This window comes from Gopherus evgoodei, chromosome 14 (genome assembly GCF_007399415.2).
Source record: "Gopherus evgoodei ecotype Sinaloan lineage chromosome 14, rGopEvg1_v1.p, whole genome shotgun sequence".
Lineage (NCBI taxonomy): Eukaryota > Metazoa > Chordata > Testudines > Testudinidae > Gopherus > Gopherus evgoodei.
Genome location: NC_044335.1, coordinates 18860907 through 18879897, shown reverse-complemented (window position 1 = coordinate 18879897; position 18991 = coordinate 18860907). Strand labels below are relative to the sequence as shown.

Genomic DNA, 18991 nt, shown 5'->3' with positions numbered 1-18991 from the left:
GCCTAAACTTTTATAATCTATTAAAATAATTTAAATTAATTATATGAGTAATATTAAGCAGTACTTGCTTGTTGCCATATTTTAAGGAAAGTCAAACCACTGAGCTAGTGAAAGTCAGTGTGGTGGAACCAGAGTCTCTTGATGTGCTAAACCAGCTTTTGAAGCAGTAGCCTCTTGTACTGGTGCAGAGAAAATATTTTCTTAAATTCAACCAGTTCAGGTCAATATTAGCTCAAAGTTAAGAAATCAAATGAGAGTTTTGCAAAAGCAGGAAAGCTTGTTATCCTTTTCCTCTTGCAATCTAGGAATAGAATCTGGGTCTGAGAGGATGAGGTCTACTAGTTCTAAAATCTTGAAGGTCATGGTAACTAGAAACAATCAGTTTTGTTAACTAGCTACAGATAATACTTCCTTTGGTTAATAAATCAGTTTTAAATGGAAAACATATTTTGATATACTTCTTGATAAACTTTTTTTCCTCATGTATCAGCATATTTAATGTAGTTTTATTTAACTAATAAAAATACCATTTTAAAATACTGGTTTTTTGCATTTTAATTTTCATTCGGCTAGAGATCGACATAAATCACAAATAGAAAAATTAGTATTTTGGTGAATTATTCATTTATCTGCTATTTTCTACCATAATAAAATGTAAACATTAAAAATCTGAATAAATGTAAATTAAACTAGATAATTGCTTACATAAGTGTGCTTAGATATAGTGTATTCTCCTGGTTAGCAAAAAGTAGTACCAACTTTAGTGTAAAGGCTAGATTTAGTTGCAAATCAACATGTTATAATGGTTACCAACCAGTGACCGTTAACGTTTCTTTAGGAAAATAACTAAAAAGTATAAATGCAAAAGAAGATTAAAATTGATTATTCAAAATAAAGTTTCCTGCTTGCTGATTTAAATCATGAATAAAATTGGGGATTTAAATCTCTTTGATTTAAAGGAACCCACCCTGAAAAATCACTTTTGAATTATATAAGGTTACTACATTCATATTGTTCCCATTTAAGGTGTTGTGGGACTGATACTAGAAATCAAAATCATATCCTGTAGAGAACAATAGCTTTAGTCCTTCATATCCTCTGTGTGTGTGTGTGTACACATGCTGTTTAAAGTATTTAGTTCTAATTAGTCTGTTAACCTATTGAAGTTACCAATATAACACACAATAATCTGTAGCATCACAAACTTGTATTTCACATGTAAAGCAGGATGTTAAATTTTACCTTTGTTTTCAAAAAATAATAAAATTAATTTTACTTCATAGGGCCTACTGAGATTAATATGGGTATGGGAGGTAATCCTTATGGGCAAACAGGACCATCTAACCAGCCAGGATCATGGCCTGATAGCATGCTGTCCATGGAGCAAGGACCTCGAGGTTCACAAAACAGGTAGGGTTTAGAATAGGTGATGAAAGCTGCATATGACTGATCACTGCTGTAAGAAGAGTTTAAAAATTGGAATAGTATTTGTTCTAAGATATGACTTTCTGAACCCCTTTGTTCCATGAGCAGGGGGCGGGCACCAGCTGACAGAGAAGATTCATCAAAAAATGGGCCTGTGCCCTAACAGAACACTAACACCACCACCAGTACGGCATACAGCAGATGTTAAAATAACCTGGTTTAACAGCTTTGAGGCTAATTTTCAGCTTTGTTTTAATTGTTTTTAAATACATTTTGATAAACACATACATGATGATATAATATGAAAATATGTGGCAGTGCCACATGAGAAGTTCCTAGAAGTGAACTTTGAAAGTTCTTTCTTTTCTAACTCTGAAAATTTCTCATCTCTCTTCCTATCATGGATTCATAAACTGGTAATAGTTGGATTTGATAGATCTTTTCCATTTTAGTGCATGCAGTAGTGGATTTGGGAGTAAAGACTTCAGGCTTGTCTACGTTAGCAGTTCATGGCAAGCTAGGGTGTAAATCTACCCTGCGCTAGCCTGCTACCTCAGCTTGCCATGAACTATGTATTTGTGTAGACAAGCCTAGTTTCTGTTTCCAGCTCTGCTGCTGTGACATTGTCCATGTCTGTTAACCTTTATGCCTTAGTTAACCTTTCTGTAATATGGGTAATACTTATCATTTCTGTAAAGTTGTTTGCTATCTTCAGGTGATGTATGCTACATGTTTTTATAATTAATGGTTTTTAACTGGTTGCTTTATAGACAATTAGTTAGAAGTTCTTTGGATGATTTCTTATGTCCGCCTCCTAACATGGAAGGCCAGAGTGATGAAAGGGCTCTTTTAGATCAGCTGCACACCTTGCTGAGTAATGCAGATGTCACAGGACTGGAGGAAATTGACAGAGCATTAGGAATTCCTGATCTTGTAAATCAAGTAAGTAACCAAGAGATTTTTAACCATTTATTTTCCTGCTTCCTGTATGATCTTGGCACTTGGAAAGTGAATGAAAAAATCATAACATCTCAACCTCTTAAAATCTGCTTCAGGCATCCCTCTTTGATGAAAAATACTGACCAGTATTCACTAAACTTTATACCAAAAGAACTTGTAGTATTTTTTGAAAAACATAATACAGGTAAGAAGGTGCCATTTTAGCATAACAGACATGGATATATTCCAATTCCTGACTTCTTATAATATTTTATTAACATAAACAATTTGATATTACTATTTATTCCTGTTAGCACTGCAGAAGTAGCACAGCTGTGGGAGAGTGAACTGGATTCTTGTGATTCATGCATCATCTACAAAGCTCAGATTGCAGAATACTTTATTGGCAATGATGTGCAAGTACAAAAAGAACTCAGTATGGCTTTCAGATTCCAGACTGAGTTTGCATGGCTGGCTGTTAAAAATATAAAATAAAATATTTTTAAAAATCTTGTAGAATGAGCACACTTGATCTGGAAATCATTCAGAAACAGAACCCTGTACTGTCCTTTTTACAAAGTCATTCTTCGAAGTAAAACTACAAAGACACAGGCACCGACTTTCTAAAGTGCTGGGGGAGGTGTTCAAACCCCAGGCCCTGCCTCCCCTCCACCCCTGCCTCGCCTCTTCCTGCTCACTTCCGCCCCCTCCCGAGTGCACCGCATCCTCGCTCCCTCCTCCCCACACACGCTGCAAAATAGCTGATTGCAGCAGGCGGAAGGTGTGGGGAGGCAGAGTGAGGCACTGATCTGCAGGGCCTGCCGGCGAGTGGGAGGCACTGGGTTTGTGGGGGAGCCAATATGGGGGTTGCTGGTGGGTGCTCAGCACCCACCATTTTTCACCCCTGGTTGCTCCAGGGCTGGAGTACTCACAGAGTCAGCGTCTATGCCAAAAGGAGCAGCTTTTGAAACAATTCTATATATTAGGCTCTTCAAAATCGTTTTGAAAGATCATTATTTATTAACTATAATCATCGCTTCAGACAGATAAGACTGCAGAAACTGAAAACCAAGGCAAATAGCATTCTACAAATGCCACATTTTCTGTTTGACAGTGGTCACCGTCTTTCTAGCTGGACCATTTGCTGTATTAATTTTATAATTACTTCAGCATTTATTACTTCTGACAATATTTAAAATGTCACTGTTCTTATTTGCAGTATATTCTTTGTCTGTTAAAGGGGCAAACTTTGGAACCGAAGCAAGATTCATTTCAAGGTCAGGAATCTGCAGTTATGATTGACCAGAAGCCTCCATTATATGGTCAGCCCTATCAGGGTCAAGGGGCAGCAATGTCAGGAGGTTTTACTAACATGCAGGGACAACAGCAATCCTTTAATTCAGTGATGAATCAGATGAGCCAGCAGAATAATTTTCCACTGCAAAGTATGCATCCTAGAGCAAATCTAATGAGACCCCGAACCAATACACCAAAGCAGCTCAGAATGCAACTCCAGCAGAGGCTTCAGGGGCAGCAGGTAATCTTTGCTTTTTTGTTTACACTTTTGTCTTACTCCAAAAGACAGAAAACTTTGTTGCAGTGAAGAGAGAGGTAAAGTAATTATATTGCTTCAGAAGAATGAAGGGAACATAGAAATTGCCATACCAGTTCACATGAGGGATGTCTAGTCAACCATCCTGTCTGACAGTGACCAGTACCAGATGCTTTAGACTCTAAAACTGTGGTTCCCAAACTGGGGTTCACGAAGTGTTACAGGGGGTTCTCAGGAAAAAATTCCCCAATGGCGGACAGAGTGGTCCTTACGGATCCCTGGCAGCCCAGAGCCCCTGAACTTCCAAGAGCTAAGCAGATCAAAGCAAGCATATCTATCACACTGAGGAGATTTAAACTTCAAGACTCCTTATAAGAAATGGAAAGGGAGGAGGATATTTTTTGCTCTTTTTAAAATTAAATAGGCAGCTAGTATTATTTTTAAATTTATGAAGAACAGGTTTAAGCTTTGTTGTAATGTGCGTTGTTTGCCTGGATTGCTCAAGACCTGAATGTTTATGTAGGAGGAACTCTCTGAGTTGGCTTCTTAAATACCTTCATGCTGTTTCACATCTGATACTCCTTGATGAAACATAGGAGCCTTGACTTATAACAGGCTTATTCAAAGTGATAGAAGCTACAAAAGTGAGATCTTGGAACAGTGTTGCTGTTTTCATAATGTAATAAAAATACTGTAATGATAAATAATTAATAATAGTGTGTAATAAGCATGTCATAAAAACAAATTTTATATTTCCAAGATCACTGCTTTTCTAATTTTTACTCAGGTAAAGGAGAAAATCCCTGGAAATATTCATTTTTAGGAGGGGGTTCGTGATAATTGACATTTTAGTGAAAGGGTTTCACAAGTTAAAGTTTGGGAATCACTGCTCTAGAAGAAGGTGCAAGAACCTCAGTTTGGTCAACTAATTGAATAAGTTGCCCATAGGAGAGCTCCTCCTAGAACCTCCCAGTAAGAGGTTGGTTTGGCCCTACAGTACAAAGGTTTATATTGCTTCCAAATTTTTGTTCTTTTAAAAATAATCCTATTTAATATAACTCTGGAGGATCTCATTATCCATGCAATGTCCAGTCTTTATTCTGAGTCTTGTTAAGCGCTTGGCCCCAGTGATGTCTTCTGCCAGTGAGTTCCACAGTAAATATATCTGGGTTTTGCTTTTTAATGAATAAATAGCTTTTAAACTTATTTTGCAAATTAATTAATTTTTTATTGTGTCAAAACAATGACTTCACAAATATCAAAATATGCTATTATCTACCAATCACTCCCTCTATTAATAGAGGCATTCAGATATCACTTGAACTGATTAATTGTATTAAATAAAATATAAGTGAATGGTGGTGGTACTTTTTTTAAGGTATTGTTTGTTCTCCCTTATGAATCTGATGTTATGGTGATAGGCACAGTATAAGAAACTAGATAGATTATAACACTGTGCCAAAAAATTTAAAAAGGGGTTATATGTTGTTTCATCGTTTTGACTTAAATTGAAATATTCTGTTAAGAAATGTAATTCGTGTGCCACAGTAGAGTGCAACCTTCATTATCCATAAGTCATTGGGGAACACTGAATATGTTTTGAATAACAAAAGTATCTGATAGCAGAGGAAATTTGTATTGTAGTAAGTGTAAAGGGTTGTGAACAAGTTCTGGATAACAGGGAATGTCAGATAATAGAGGCTGGGAGAATTAATGTAATGGCTTATACTATAAAAGAGTGTAGTATTCAGCACTTCCCATTCCATACTTTTTCTTGGCTGGGCCAGGGCATTGAATCAGGCTATGACTTTTTGAAGCAACTGTCATGTCTTTTTATAATAGTAGCTTTAACAGTAGCCACCCTTGAAACAGAGATGAAACCTGTAATTATATATATTTTGGAACTTGGAGTATAAGTGTTGGTCTATTATACTGTGCTTCAAATAAGTTTGGTTACAAAATATTTTATGAGAAAGTAAAGTCTTTAATGACAGGCCACTTAATTTGAATGTGTGAATTACAACTGTTCATGTTCAAATTTAAAGATGAATGCTTCAGCATTATGTATCTAACTAGGTAAAAACACTAATCTCTGGATTCTAGATGCGCAAAAAAAAAAAAATTTACACTTGCAGAAAGGTGGTTTCTTTTTTCTTATTTTTCCTAAATAAAAAAGTTTAGCTGCTGTTACTTGGTTTGATTGTTGTAGCCTGGTGTTTTTGAAGATTCCTATTTGCAGCAGATTAATACAGCCCATTTAGACACTGTTAATTGTCTTTCCCTAAGTTTTTGAATCAGACCCGTCAAGCACTTGAGATTAAAATGGAAAACCCAGGTACTGGTGGTACCCCAGTCATGAGGCCGGTCATGCAGCCGCAAGTGGGGTCACAGGTGAGTAATCATCACACTCACTCTTCCAAAATATCATGTTGTGTGTGACATGTTTTTTCCCTGCTATTTTACAAGTCCTTATAGAATTCAGGCCTTCTCTCATGGTTCCTCAGAGTATATTTATTTTCTTTGATGGCTGAAGAATGATCCTCATTATCAAGTGGGTATATCCCCCACAGTTCTGAAATTGCAGACTTGTGGGCACTGGTATGAAATGAGTGGTAAGAAGATAACTTCCTGCATTAGCTTTTAGCATGAATAAAATACTTTAGTGCAAACTTAAACTTGATATTTTGATCATTTTAATACTGCCAACTGGCTTTCATTAATGTGAATTCCTTTGCTAGCCCTGGATGTGCTGGGTCTTATGGGTACAAAATATTTACATGGATTGATTCTCTGGCATTACTTGTTAAATATCATCCAATACATTTTTTTTTTGTTTGTTTGTGGGGTAGCAGCAAGGTTTTCTTAATGCTCAGATGGTGGCTCAGCGCAACAGGGAGCTAATAAGTCATCATATCAGACAGCAGAGGATGGCAATGATGATACAGCAGCAGCAGCAACAACAACCTCAGACCTTCAGTCCACCACCAAATGTGACTGCCTCAGGAAGCATGGACAGTTCTCTGGCAGGTCCCCCAATGGCTCAAGTTCCTTCACAGCAATTCCCATATCTGCCTAATTATGGTACTGATGCAACATCTCAACTCTGTCTCTCCCTTGCTCCATCTTCCCTTTCTTCCATTTATCTCATCTACCTAAATATTGCAGATCAGTGAGGCTTGGGATAAAAAATTCTTATAAGTCGGGGGGGGGTGGGGGGACGGGCGAGCAGAGGGACGAGGGAGGAGGAGTGTTTCAGAGATCCTGAACACACTGTGTAGCCAAATATTATTAAATGGAACTCTCCCTGTCAGCCTGCCTGCACTCTATCCAATTACTTATCAATAGTTGAATATTTATTTCCCATTCCAGCCATGAGTTCATCAAATATAAATGTAAGTCATTTCTGTTGTGAAGATACAGTATAAACAATGAGAGCCCAAGAATTTACATTATCATTGTTTGGTTATTTTCCAATATCTATACAATTGTTATGCAAAGCTCTCTGGCTGCTTCCAGAATCTGCCATATGCTGCCATAATACAAATGGCTTCCCCTTCCTGCAGATATATTAAAGTGAAAGTTGGAAGGCAATGGAGAGGATTAGGATGGCTAAACCTTTGTTGGTAATAGTCTAAGCACAGTGATCTCCAGTATACAGACAAGAGTGCAGGGATGAGAGGAGAGTGTAGGGAAGGCTGCTAACCTGTGTAGCGTGTTTCCATCCTGGGCTAAAGAATTCCTAACTTTTGTTTTAGGTTTCAGAATTTATTCAGCCCAAGAAATGGTTATTACCATATAAATATAGAGCTCCCTTGGTTATTTAAATAGTCAAAAATTAAAACACAGTTTAATGTGCTGCTAATAAATTTACTGTTTACCATGTAGTTAGTTTATTGATGTATTGTTTCCTGATGTAACAGAATCTATTACTCTTCTCTTTCCCCGCCCCCTTTTCTGTTTTGATAACTTTCTTGCCTGGATCATTCCATATTGTCATGATTTCCATAGAATTGTTCAGTAGTTCATTTACAGAAAGCAATGAATATTTATTTGAATGTACCTACTATCTGGCTGCCCTCAAAATCCAGTTTTGAGAGAGAAAAGTCATTATTGTGAATCCAGATACATAATCCCAAGTAAATTCTCTAACCTGTTTGCTACAGAACACTACAGCAATTTATGTGACTAGCTTTCTGCAGCATTCTCTTAAATGCAAACATTTTATTAGCATATGAGACATTCCTGATACAATTAAATGATTAAATTACCAAGATGGATATTACATATTATATTAACTTATTTGTTAGCTTCTTTGTGTTATAATTTCTCATGCACACCTAGGATGCTGTATAAATAATACCGAGGAGGAAAATATCTTTTGTTTCTTTTCACACGTGAGTTACAAGGAAAATGTAAATAGCTCCTATTACGAGTATTGGAGGAAAAACTTTTGAAACAATGCTGAAGACTGAACATATCTTGTTATAACTCATTTTGCTGATATAGCCTATATGTGTCTTTGCCCCTCCCTTTTGGAATATTACTGAGATAATTTGCAAAAACAGGATTTTATTGCTAAAATGTTTGGCTGCATGTGCTGCTTATTTGTCACATTAAGTTATAATTTGATATCACAACTAGTTGCTGTGAAAAGAATACTGAGTTCAGATGGGCAATAAGCTGCAGAAGCGAATGAAATTTTAAATGTGCATGTGTGCACATAAAAATCCAATTTCCATGTAAGGGAAATGCAGACTAGTGTTTAAGAACAATTGTAAATCAGGATTCATCACGCTTATTAATGTGATGACTCATTTTTCATCCTCCATTGCAAGGAGATAGACTAAAAATGCTTAAAGATGACAATTAGTATCTGTTTTGTTTGTTCTTTGTCTCGTAAGGAATAAGCCAACAACCTGATCCCACGTTCAGTAGAGTAGCAAGCCCTCCCAACCCAATGATGTCATCAAGAATTGGAGCCTCTCAAAATCCCATGATGCAGCACTCTCAGACAGCAGCAATGTACCAGTCCCCTGAGATGAAAGGCTGGTCATCAGGAAACATGACCAGGAGCAGGTGAGCAGTAAAGACTTAAGTCAGTGTTTTTCAAGTGTGACCAGTGATTTTGGGTGTCCCACTTTCCAAGTGCCAAAATTAAGACAATTTAAAGGGACCTGATTTTCAGAGGGTGGGTGCTTAGCACTTTCTGAAGATCCTGGATGAAATCTTGGCTCCATTAAAATCAATGGGAGTTTTGTCATTGATTTCAGTGCAGCCAGGATGTCACCCCAGGTCTCTCGTAAACTATCTGAAGTTGGACACCAAAAATTGGTAGTTGCTTTACAAAATCATGGCCATATTTCTTAAATAAACACCCAAAATCTTTAAGTGTATGCTGTACAAAAAACTAAGTAATCAAAACCTATATTCATGTTACTGAACACAGTAGACATTAGTGTTTTACCTTCTATTAAAAATATATGTGTGTGTGTGTACACCATGCACACCCACACATAGTAAAAATAACATTAAGGTTCTAACCCAAAGATGCACAGGCAAGGAGATTCTGACTTAAGGTTTCCATGAATCCCTTGTCCCCTCAATGCTAAGATTAAAGACTCCCATGAAACCCTTAAGGAACAGTATCTAGGCCAGTAAATTTAACTTTTTTATCATCTGTCTCATCTGCAAAGTCCTTATTCTTTGGGCTTGTCTACACTTCCAAGAGCAGTGATGGATGCATCACCGGTTGATTAGCAGGTCTTCATTAAATCTGCTAAAATCAACCGCAGCTTGCTCTCCTGTCCACTCCTGTACTCCCACTGGATGGAGAAGAGTAGGGGGAGTTGACAGGAGAGCATTTCCCATCGACAGCACGTAGCGTGGATCCCGCGGTATGGAGGTAACTCAAATTGCGTCACTTAGATCGATTTTCCCATGTAGTGTAGACAAGGCCTTAGTGTATTTGGCGGGCTTTTTACCAGAGTTTCAAAGCTTTCTTGTTTGTTGTTTTCCATGACTTAAATACATATACACACTTCTTATTAATTAGCAGTGGACAGAAAGGAAAGATAAAGTACACCAGTTAACATGAAATTGTCTTCTGTTTGGAATTTTGGCAATGATTCTTTAAATGTAAACCATCTAGAGGGACATCTACTGGGAATATAAATCCACTGCATGGCTGTCAATGGTCTTTCATATTCTGCTTCAACCAGCTTTGAATTCTGGGAACATGAACTACAAATAGCTACATGTTCTTACTTCTGCCAAATTTAATGCCTTTGCTACAGCATTTTCTTATTCATGACCCAGAACTTCTTTCATTGCACCTGAATGTTAAATCTGTGTCTTACATTTTGCAGCAGAAAAGGATTTGGGTAAGGATAAATTGAACATTTCAGTTTCTACCAACAAATAAGAGATTTCATATCCTTGTACTAATTAGTGTCTGTTATGCCCTTGATCCTGCCCTGGCTAGGTATGAATAGATGACTGAATAGATTTTTCACCTAACATCCATGAGAGTTTATATCTTTCTAATTAGAAATCAGATTTAGTCTAGGAATATTGACAAAATACCTTGGAAAACATTTAATTGTGCACAACAATATTATGATGGTGGACTAATGTGATCACTGGAATCCCTAAAAAGGCTACAAGAGAGGGCTTGTATCCACTAATTAGTAAGAATACTTACCAGATTCCTGAAAGGTAAACTGACTTGTAAATTTCAGATAAAAATTAAAACTGATCAGAGTATTGGTATTTCTATATTGTCTATCCAATGTGTAAAAGGAACAAATGGGGTACCTTCCGGTTCTGGTAATTATATAAAGATTTAATTCTATTTCTTATCTTTCTGCCATGTCAATCACTTGTGGCCTGTATAAGCATTGCAGTGCATTAAAATGTCAAACTTTATGGAAGGTAACTTTATTTGTTCTTGTGTGCTCCAGTTCTTTTCCACAGCAGCAGTTCAGCCATCAAGGGAGCTCTACAACTTATAATCTGATGCATATGAATGGCAGCAGTGGTCATATTGGACAAATGAACATTAACACCATGCCTATGTCAGGGATGTCTATGGGTCCAGACCAGGTAAGATAACTGTAACAATTCACTCCAATGATAAACAGTTCTGTAGAGATTCAAAGGCTTGGTCAGCACTAAACGTCTGGGTAGTTATAAGATCCTTTTAAAGGTCCATAGCTCCTCTTTTCCCATTGAGTACAATCGGTTCTCAAGCTGGCCGACTTCCTCTCACACCGGTTTTCAGTTCTCGCTGTCCCCTAAGTCCTTTGAGTGTAAAGCTTTCATTTTGCTCCAATAGGTTCTGTTTAGCTTTGCTGATATCCATTCTGAAGCCTGGCAGTTTGCTTCTAGGTTAGCTGTTTCTCTTCAGGTATCTCATGACTGTGGCTCAAGAGACAAGATGGTCACTTAAGTATTTACTGAGCTTGGGGAAATTCCGGAGACCAAAATACGTGAAAAAGGACAACTGTATCTGCTGAGATTTTGCAAGTTATCTGCAAGACCATCTTCAATCTAAGAACAAAGGTTTCAACTAGATTAAACTGACCAATTCACATTGGAGAGGGGCAGTAAAATTAAGTGCACAGTTTGGTTTCCACATGTGTAAAATGAGCAAAACGTCCTGTGAGAATTAAGAAGTTAACATTTGTAAAGCAAGTGTTTGGAGACAAAAAGTGTTGTGCAATAGAAGTACTAGAAGTACCAAGTCCAATAAAGGCGATTCTTCTCCCTAAAAATGGATTCTCTTAATACTTCAACCTTCAAAATACACACTGGGGCCAGACAGTGTGTGAAAATGCCTCGATAGCTCAGTGGTTAGGGCATTCACCTGGGCAGTGGGAGACCCAGGTTGCAGTACTTTTGCTCCAATGAATATTTATCCACAACGGAGAAGCTCCATTAGGAGACCATTGAGAGAGACCTGGCCCTTGAATACTCCACATCCCAGTGGTCAGGGAATTTTCCTGTGAAGTGGGAGAACCAAGTTAAAATCCCTGCTTCACATCAGGCAGAGAGAGGAATTGAATCTGGATCTCCCGCATCTTGGATGAGTGCTCTAACTAATGGAATAAAAGTTATGATGGGGGCACCATTGTCTTCTCCTTCCCCATTTTGTGTGTGTTTAGACTTGCTTTGAGCATGCCCCTAAATTAGGCCCTGATGGTAAGGTAGGCAGGGGAACACCTACTTGGTGAATCATCAGGACTTGGTGGCTGGACTAGCACACAGCCACCTAATACTTAGGCAACTTCAGGACTTTAAGGGTGGAAACTTAAGTGCCTACAGGATTATGTGGCACTGAGTAGGAGTTTTGTGAATGCCAGCAGTGACTACATGGTGGGACGTAAGTTCCTTAGTGCCCCTTGTGATTCCATCCTGGTGTTTTTCTGATACTTGTTCTTTTTTTGTTTTCCTTTAACAGAAATACTGCTGACACCTAAAACCGTGATCTCCCAAAGTAGAATGATCTATATTAATGATGATGCACTAGTATTACAAAGAAAAGCTACATATTCTTCATGGCAACTAGTACTGGCCTTATGGAAATAACTGATTTTTTCCAGCTGATCACCAAGATGTCCCAAGTGACTTCATACAAAAAAGACTCTTTTTTTAGTAGAAGCAGAGTCTCTGTATTACTGTATATTGTGGTGTACAAAACAATGGTCATAAATATTTTTGGCACTCTGCCTCTAGAAATGTGAATTTGGGAATGGCATTTTAGTAAATATGATGGGTAGACTCTATGTATACCACTTCTATTTACTGTAGCTATCCAAAGCCCTTTAACTATAGGCAGGCAAAAGTGCCTGGAGAAGTCATGGTAGATAAGAATTCTGATTTCTCTAGTAAGAATATCTGACAGAGAATGTAGTTCCTAGCCTTGACTCTTTTATATTAATTCCTGAATACAAATGCTGCTTTTAACCTCTTATCTCCAGGAGTCAGGATTTCCAAGCATAGTGGCAATGAAGAATGAATTGGCATGTAATGTTCCAAAATCCTGCCCACTGATGCCAAGAGGGGGTTATAGATAAAATAAATAAAAATTATTTAAACATAATCGTGACTAATATTTAAATTTCGATGTGCAGCTGAGTGCACTTTATAAAAGGCTATATAACGGATTAATGCAATATCTTTGATAAGGATTTAATAAACCGAAAGGTAGGGTGTACTCATGTTCTTTTTCAAATCCAATCTTTTAAGAATTGTTGATTGAAGAGACTGTGTACTGTAATGTTTTATGTTATTGGAAATTAGAGCAATAATCCTTCATGGTTTTTGGGGGGGAAAAAACCTTCAGAAAAATCAAGGCAAGGCACTGCAGTCTGAATCAGAATTTTGCAGGGTTGTTTTTTTGTTTTTTTTTGTGAATAAATTTTGTAAATATGATCTTTAAGAACTGTATTATATATATGACTTTTGTAGGTCACTAACTCATTTTTGCAGAGTTTGTGAAGCTAAATATTTAACAAATTTGATTTCTGTAAACTCATCTTAGTTGAGGTCCAGATAGAAGACCTTTCAATTTTTTTTTTAATTTAATGACCTTGGAGCTGGGTGACTTTGGCCCATATTTTTTTCTTCTTTGGTCTTTGCCACTTATTTTATATCTTTAACATAATAGCTTTTTTAAAAGATCATTTGTTTAGGGTTAAGCAATTGATTAATGCTTTCTCCACATTAAGTGAGCACTTTGTTACATTTCATTTTTTATATAGGGCAATTTGACAAAAAAGGCTCCCTGGATTGTAAGCTGTCATGACTTGTCATAACAGTTCATGTGGTTTTATATAGCCTTTTTAGTTAATGAGTCCGTATTGTCAGGACTTTTGGTTATCTTTAATGAACCGTAAATGTTTTTCTAGAGAAGATGCCTATTGCTAAGTATTTCTTGTTACTTCTCCACCATCACATCTTACAGCAAGCAACTCATTTGTCACATGACATCCAGAAATCTCTATGGATATTAAGCCACAGTTTAACCAAATGTCTGCACCTCTTTGGATTGTTCTATTGTAATGAATGTATTTTCTTAACAAGTGTCCCTACTATCAGTGTTCATGTTAGGTTACAAGTCTATTCATCTTTATCTGTTGACAGGTTGTATTTTTTGTCCATAAAACAAAGATGCTATTACAGATTATTCACTTTCAGACAGATGGCGATTGAAACCTGGAAACTTCCATAAGGGTGTGAACCAGAAATGTTTTAAGGCATGTGGTGCTTTTGTTCTATTGTTCATTGTGTAATGGAAAACAGACTTCTCCTGAGTGAGTGAAAATCAGTGATTCTGATCATTGCTTTTTGGTACTGTAACTATGAAGTCATATTTTATTTTGCAGTAACCTGAAGGAGCTTCTGTGTTCTTCCATTTTAATGAAAATAATTTTCTGTGCATAAATTCACACAACTTTCATCCTATATATACAACCACAGTCCTACTCCCCAAGACAGGCAGGCGCAATAAAAATCTGCTTTTTATGCAGCTTAGTCTGTACAATCAGCATTGAGAACATAGATTTGGCTGTAGTAATTTAGTTGTTTCCACTCCTCAGTCTGGTTCATCTGTGTCGTAATGCATGACATTTAAAAGCATAAGGAACTGTTTTCCCCTTTCTTGCTTTTTAGAATCCACCTGCTGTTTGAGTCAGTGCAACGTAACGGAGTTGAAAGGCAACAATCCCTTGCTTTTTATATTAAATCAGAATAGAATGATTTTATATCTTGTAGTTGTTCATTATATTGATGGAAGCTGCAAACCTTCATTGCTTTGACTAGTGAAATCTTCAGGATATGTACTATTTTATGCTTTTTGCCCTTAACTTTTTTGTGTGTGTGAATGATTCTATTTATACGTCTAAAATGTAGTACCGGATGGATGTTACAAAGAATCCTCCTTCCCTCATCTGCTTTTAGAATGTTGTTTTTTTTCCCTGTAATTACTTTTTGCTGAATCCAAAGATTTGTTTTAATTCAAATATGATAAAAAGATAAGCCTTTTTAAACCTTTTAAAATTAGTGTTATTGAAACCTTTCAAGGTAGCAATCTAAATAGTTCACCTAGGTTGAAAGGTGTATTTACTAAACTAAATAGTCCTTTGCTTTGGTGATATTTGATATCTCCAATAACTGTGTTTTGGTTCTACAGCAGCAGAGTTTTCTGAATGATTCAAGAAGCTGTATAACTATTTTTGACAGTACGATCACAGTTTACTAGAATAACCAATTGGATCACTACTGCATAGCAGACATAGTCTCACTACATGCCTGTCAGGTTTCCTGTTGATTATAGAAACCATGTGTTTATAAAATCCACAAGCTATTTTTTATTCAATCTCATCCTAAATTTGTGCTTTTAATGTGAGTAATTCAAGAGCATTTTTTAAACCTAGAAACAAAACCATTTGTATGTTGCACCAATTAGCACACATTTTATTTTAGATTTTAAGTGCAGACTGATGATAGAATGATACAGCAAGTATGAAACCATATAATTCTGAGAGCAATATTTAAAAAAAAATTCTCAGGAGAAGGCATACAGTATTGAGAATTGCATTTAAATTTAGTTTACATTAAAGTACTGCTTGAAATGTGTGTATCTTTACATTGCAAAAACAAAAAACCATGTGGGTTGATTTATAAAAGGGTTGGTTATAAAGTATTACTGCTCTTCTGATTTTTGTGTTTTGATGTTGTTAATAATGTAAATAAAGGTTTCTATTTAAAACCAGAACTTGGTGATTTAGTATGTCAGCTGTTTAAGCTCCGAAGGGTGCCAATTATATTCTAACAAAGCCAACAATGTAGCATTTCTCCACCAAACCAAAATATAGCCACTCTTTGAGAGATGATGTGATAATGTAACACAATTATGTGAGAGAGGCTAGATTTGGGGAATGATTTAAGTACTCTTGGTTTCCTAGGTTTAGGTATGTCTCAGGGGCTGAAGATGTATCAACTGCAAAGTTGCCTATAAAATGATCTTTCTGGCTTTAAGAATAGCCTTCTGACACACAGCCGACAACTAGAAGGAAGGGTGGGGAAATAAAAAGAACTTGAGAGCAACTAAAGGTTTGGGTAAGAAGTTTTCTTGCTATAATATATATTTTCTGTCACAGGGAGAGCCACAGGCTGAAGCCAAGTTTTGTATAACAGTTTGAAAATATACTTTGCCATTTTTCCTGAAATGCATATTCAGACTTTTATACTGTACTAAACTACAGAGAAAGCTGAATATTTTTAAATGGAAGTAGATATGTAGTTTTTAGAGTATTTCCGATTGATATAAAGCAGCATTATTAACATTAGTTGCCTTCCAGGATTCCACCTTTCACATTCTCTCATCTCCAGAGTTGCTATCAGCTGACAGAGAAATGTAAGTACAAACCTTCATGGTCATGTAGTTCTTAAGTTTCCTTTTTTCTCCCAGACAGGAATTGTATACAGCTACGTACACTTTCTTCTTTGGGAAAGGTTTGGAAAACAGTGAAGACACAAATTCTGCAGAAAGACCATTTGCCATTTATTTGTATCAGACTTCCATCATCCTTGTAAATGTCTTTTCTTGCTGGTGAATCCTCTAATGTTTTAAAACTCAGGATAAGCTAATATTTGACTGCATTTCCTAGCCCAGCACACACATTCTACTATTGAAGTACAAAACTCTGACAAGACAGTTTTGGACAATATATTAAATCTGACCTGGGATGCGATGAATACAGGCTTAAATCAAATTTACTTTTCCTAGCTTCGCTGAAAACATACAGCAAAAGACTACAGTGTCACCCTTGAGAAAGTTTATTTGCTCAATTTCTGTTTCCACATTCACCAATACTTTATTAGGTTATCATATAATATTTGTGTGTGGTGCTAGAGGTCTGTGTCCCCAGCAAGTAATCGCTGCTGAAGCTTCCTATTAGTTTTTTTTTAAGACGTGCCCATGTACTTTGCTTATTTAAAACATGTTTAGAGGGCCAGAGGTGCAAATTTGTTTTGAAAATTTCTCCATTTTGACTACCCAAAAGAGAGAGAAAAGTTATTAAATATTCAGATTTTTCCTTCTGAGGATCTCCCACATGATTTTATACTCAACACACAGCATCTATTATGGTGAGCACCCCATTTCAAGTTTTGTATATAATGAACATGAAAAAAACCTTTAGTGAATTTGCAGAGCCTGTTTGGAGTGTATTTAATAACCTCTTCTTTATGAAAATATTCAGATTCCTACATTACTTAGGAAGGGGAATCCCCAATCATTTACTAATACTTACTGCAGATTAGACATTAAATCAAAAGTTCTAGTTTCCTCTACACTGAGCTATAACTTTTTTTATTGGCCAAGATTGTTGCTTTTTACAAATGTAAAAGTTATGTCACTAGGCGAACATGTGCTTTCTGAAACAAATTTTCATTTTGAACATACAATATAATTTTGTCACATAAAAAGACTTCATACAAATCTGATTTCATTAAAATTCAAGACATACATTAACTGAAATTTATTATGTAATGTTTAACAAGGTACCATTTTGAGGAAATGATAGTTGGGCATTCCACTTTTTTTATTGACAATTTCTTTTGAACAAGACATTGAATATTTACAGAACCACTCCAGCAATTTGCTTTTTTGTTGTTCAACATTTTCTCTATTTTTCCTACAGCTGGCAATAGGGTGGCTACGGAGGCAGTGAACTAAAATGATATCCTTAGAGGAAACTTGAAGTATTGTGCTGTTGAGCATTTTCAGCTGCTACTTCTTCAGTGCTGCTGGCTTGAATTCCTGAATCTCTAAATAATAATTTTCTACCACTGTCCTCATTTAATTTGCCCTAGTCAAAAGTAAAAATTTCCACGTTGTTTAAACGTTGCTTTGTAGCTGTTCTAATGACATTTGATTGTGTAGCTAAAAAAGGTTTTTAATTTGTTCCCACTGAAATAATTTTGTGGATGATCTGCAGTGTCAATCCACTCATGGGGTTAGCCTCATTTTCTCTTCCATCAATTCCTTGAACAGTGGTGACTTCATGAAGTAAAAGCGGACTTCAAAAAGGGAACTATATTCCTGACAGAAATTCCCCCAAATCCACTATCTATTTAATTCACTCAGCAGTGCAAACATTCTATCTACTTCAGCCTCAAAGTTCATCCAGTCCTCCAGGCTAACATTAAATTTTTTTCTGAAATCATATACATTTTCATTAAGTCTGTACAAGGATTCAAGCTCTGGCCGGTTTGTATCCTCATTGAGGTCCAGCAGTTGCAGGAGGTTAGCCTTCCCATCCTTCCCAAAGTTGTCCTCTTTAAACAAAATAAAGATATTTTAGTGTGTGTGTCTTCTCAGATGCTGGAATGTGAAGTATTTGCAAATGTGTTTGTTTCTCAGTAATGCCATGCAGGAAAGATAGGTGGTCCACAGATAAGTAGATCCTCTAAAATCAGTTTTGTGGAGAACATGGTATAACTTAAACAATAGCCTCTTAAAATGAGGCTCAAAAAATTGTTACCTAAAATAAAGTGTCATATTGATCATATGATTGCCATAAATAGAAGCTTAACATTCTTCAATACAGTACTCTTAGTTAGCCCTTATTTCAACAGTTGTTACTCCTTGTAGTTCTGAAGCTGATTGTCACCATTTTTTTTATTACAAGTTAATTACATCAGAAATAAAGTATCACAAAATTAAGGGTAGAGTTATGAATTATATGGCCCCCACTGCCATAGTATCTGAGTGCCTCACACTTTTTAATGGATTTATCATCTTCACATCCCTGCAAGGTCAAGTATGACTACTGCATTAATAGAGAAAGATGCATTCAACAAACAAACAAAAAATCACTGGATTCTAGCAGAAAGTCAGACTATATTGAAGTATATTTTGCAGTCAAGTTATTTTTCATGAATAGTTTGGGTAATTCAATCTTGTCCCCTCCTGCTCATAGTACACGAGGCCACTGGGAAAACAGTGGGATTTTTTTGCCTGTTGCAAAAAAACCAGCAGTCTGTACAATCTGCTTTGTCAGATCCAGT

The 18991-nt window shown here is 36.4% G+C and overlaps 2 protein-coding genes across 8 annotated transcripts in view; one reads left to right on the top strand and one right to left on the bottom strand.

Moving 5' to 3' along the window:
* The window catches only part of NCOA3 (nuclear receptor coactivator 3), a 187743-nt gene extending 172054 nt beyond the window's left edge, over positions 1–15689 (top strand). The window contains exons 17-24 of one of the 2 annotated variants that reach the window (XM_030532954.1): positions 1284–1410; positions 2196–2367; positions 3584–3901; positions 6203–6307; positions 6766–6997; positions 8818–8992; positions 10876–11017; positions 12375–15689. In XM_030532954.1, the coding sequence (XP_030388814.1) occupies positions 1284–1410; positions 2196–2367; positions 3584–3901; positions 6203–6307; positions 6766–6997; positions 8818–8992; positions 10876–11017; positions 12375–12386 (1283 nt within the window). In that variant the 3' untranslated portion in view covers positions 12387–15689. Of the gene's footprint in view, positions 1–1283; positions 1411–2195; positions 2368–3583; positions 3902–6202; positions 6308–6765; positions 6998–8817; positions 8993–10875; positions 11018–11321 lie in introns of both variants that reach the window. The other variant, XM_030532953.1, reaches the window with a different exon arrangement.
* Positions 15690–17445: 1756 nt separating this feature from the next.
* SULF2 (sulfatase 2) overlaps positions 17446–18991 on the bottom strand; it is a 255156-nt gene continuing 253610 nt past the window's right edge. For all 6 annotated transcript variants that reach the window (XM_030532956.1, XM_030532957.1, XM_030532958.1 and 3 more), the window contains one exon: positions 17446–18259. In XM_030532956.1, coding sequence (XP_030388816.1) covers positions 18229–18259 — 31 coding nt within the window. In that variant the 3' untranslated portion in view covers positions 17446–18228. The remainder of the gene's footprint in view (positions 18260–18991) is intronic.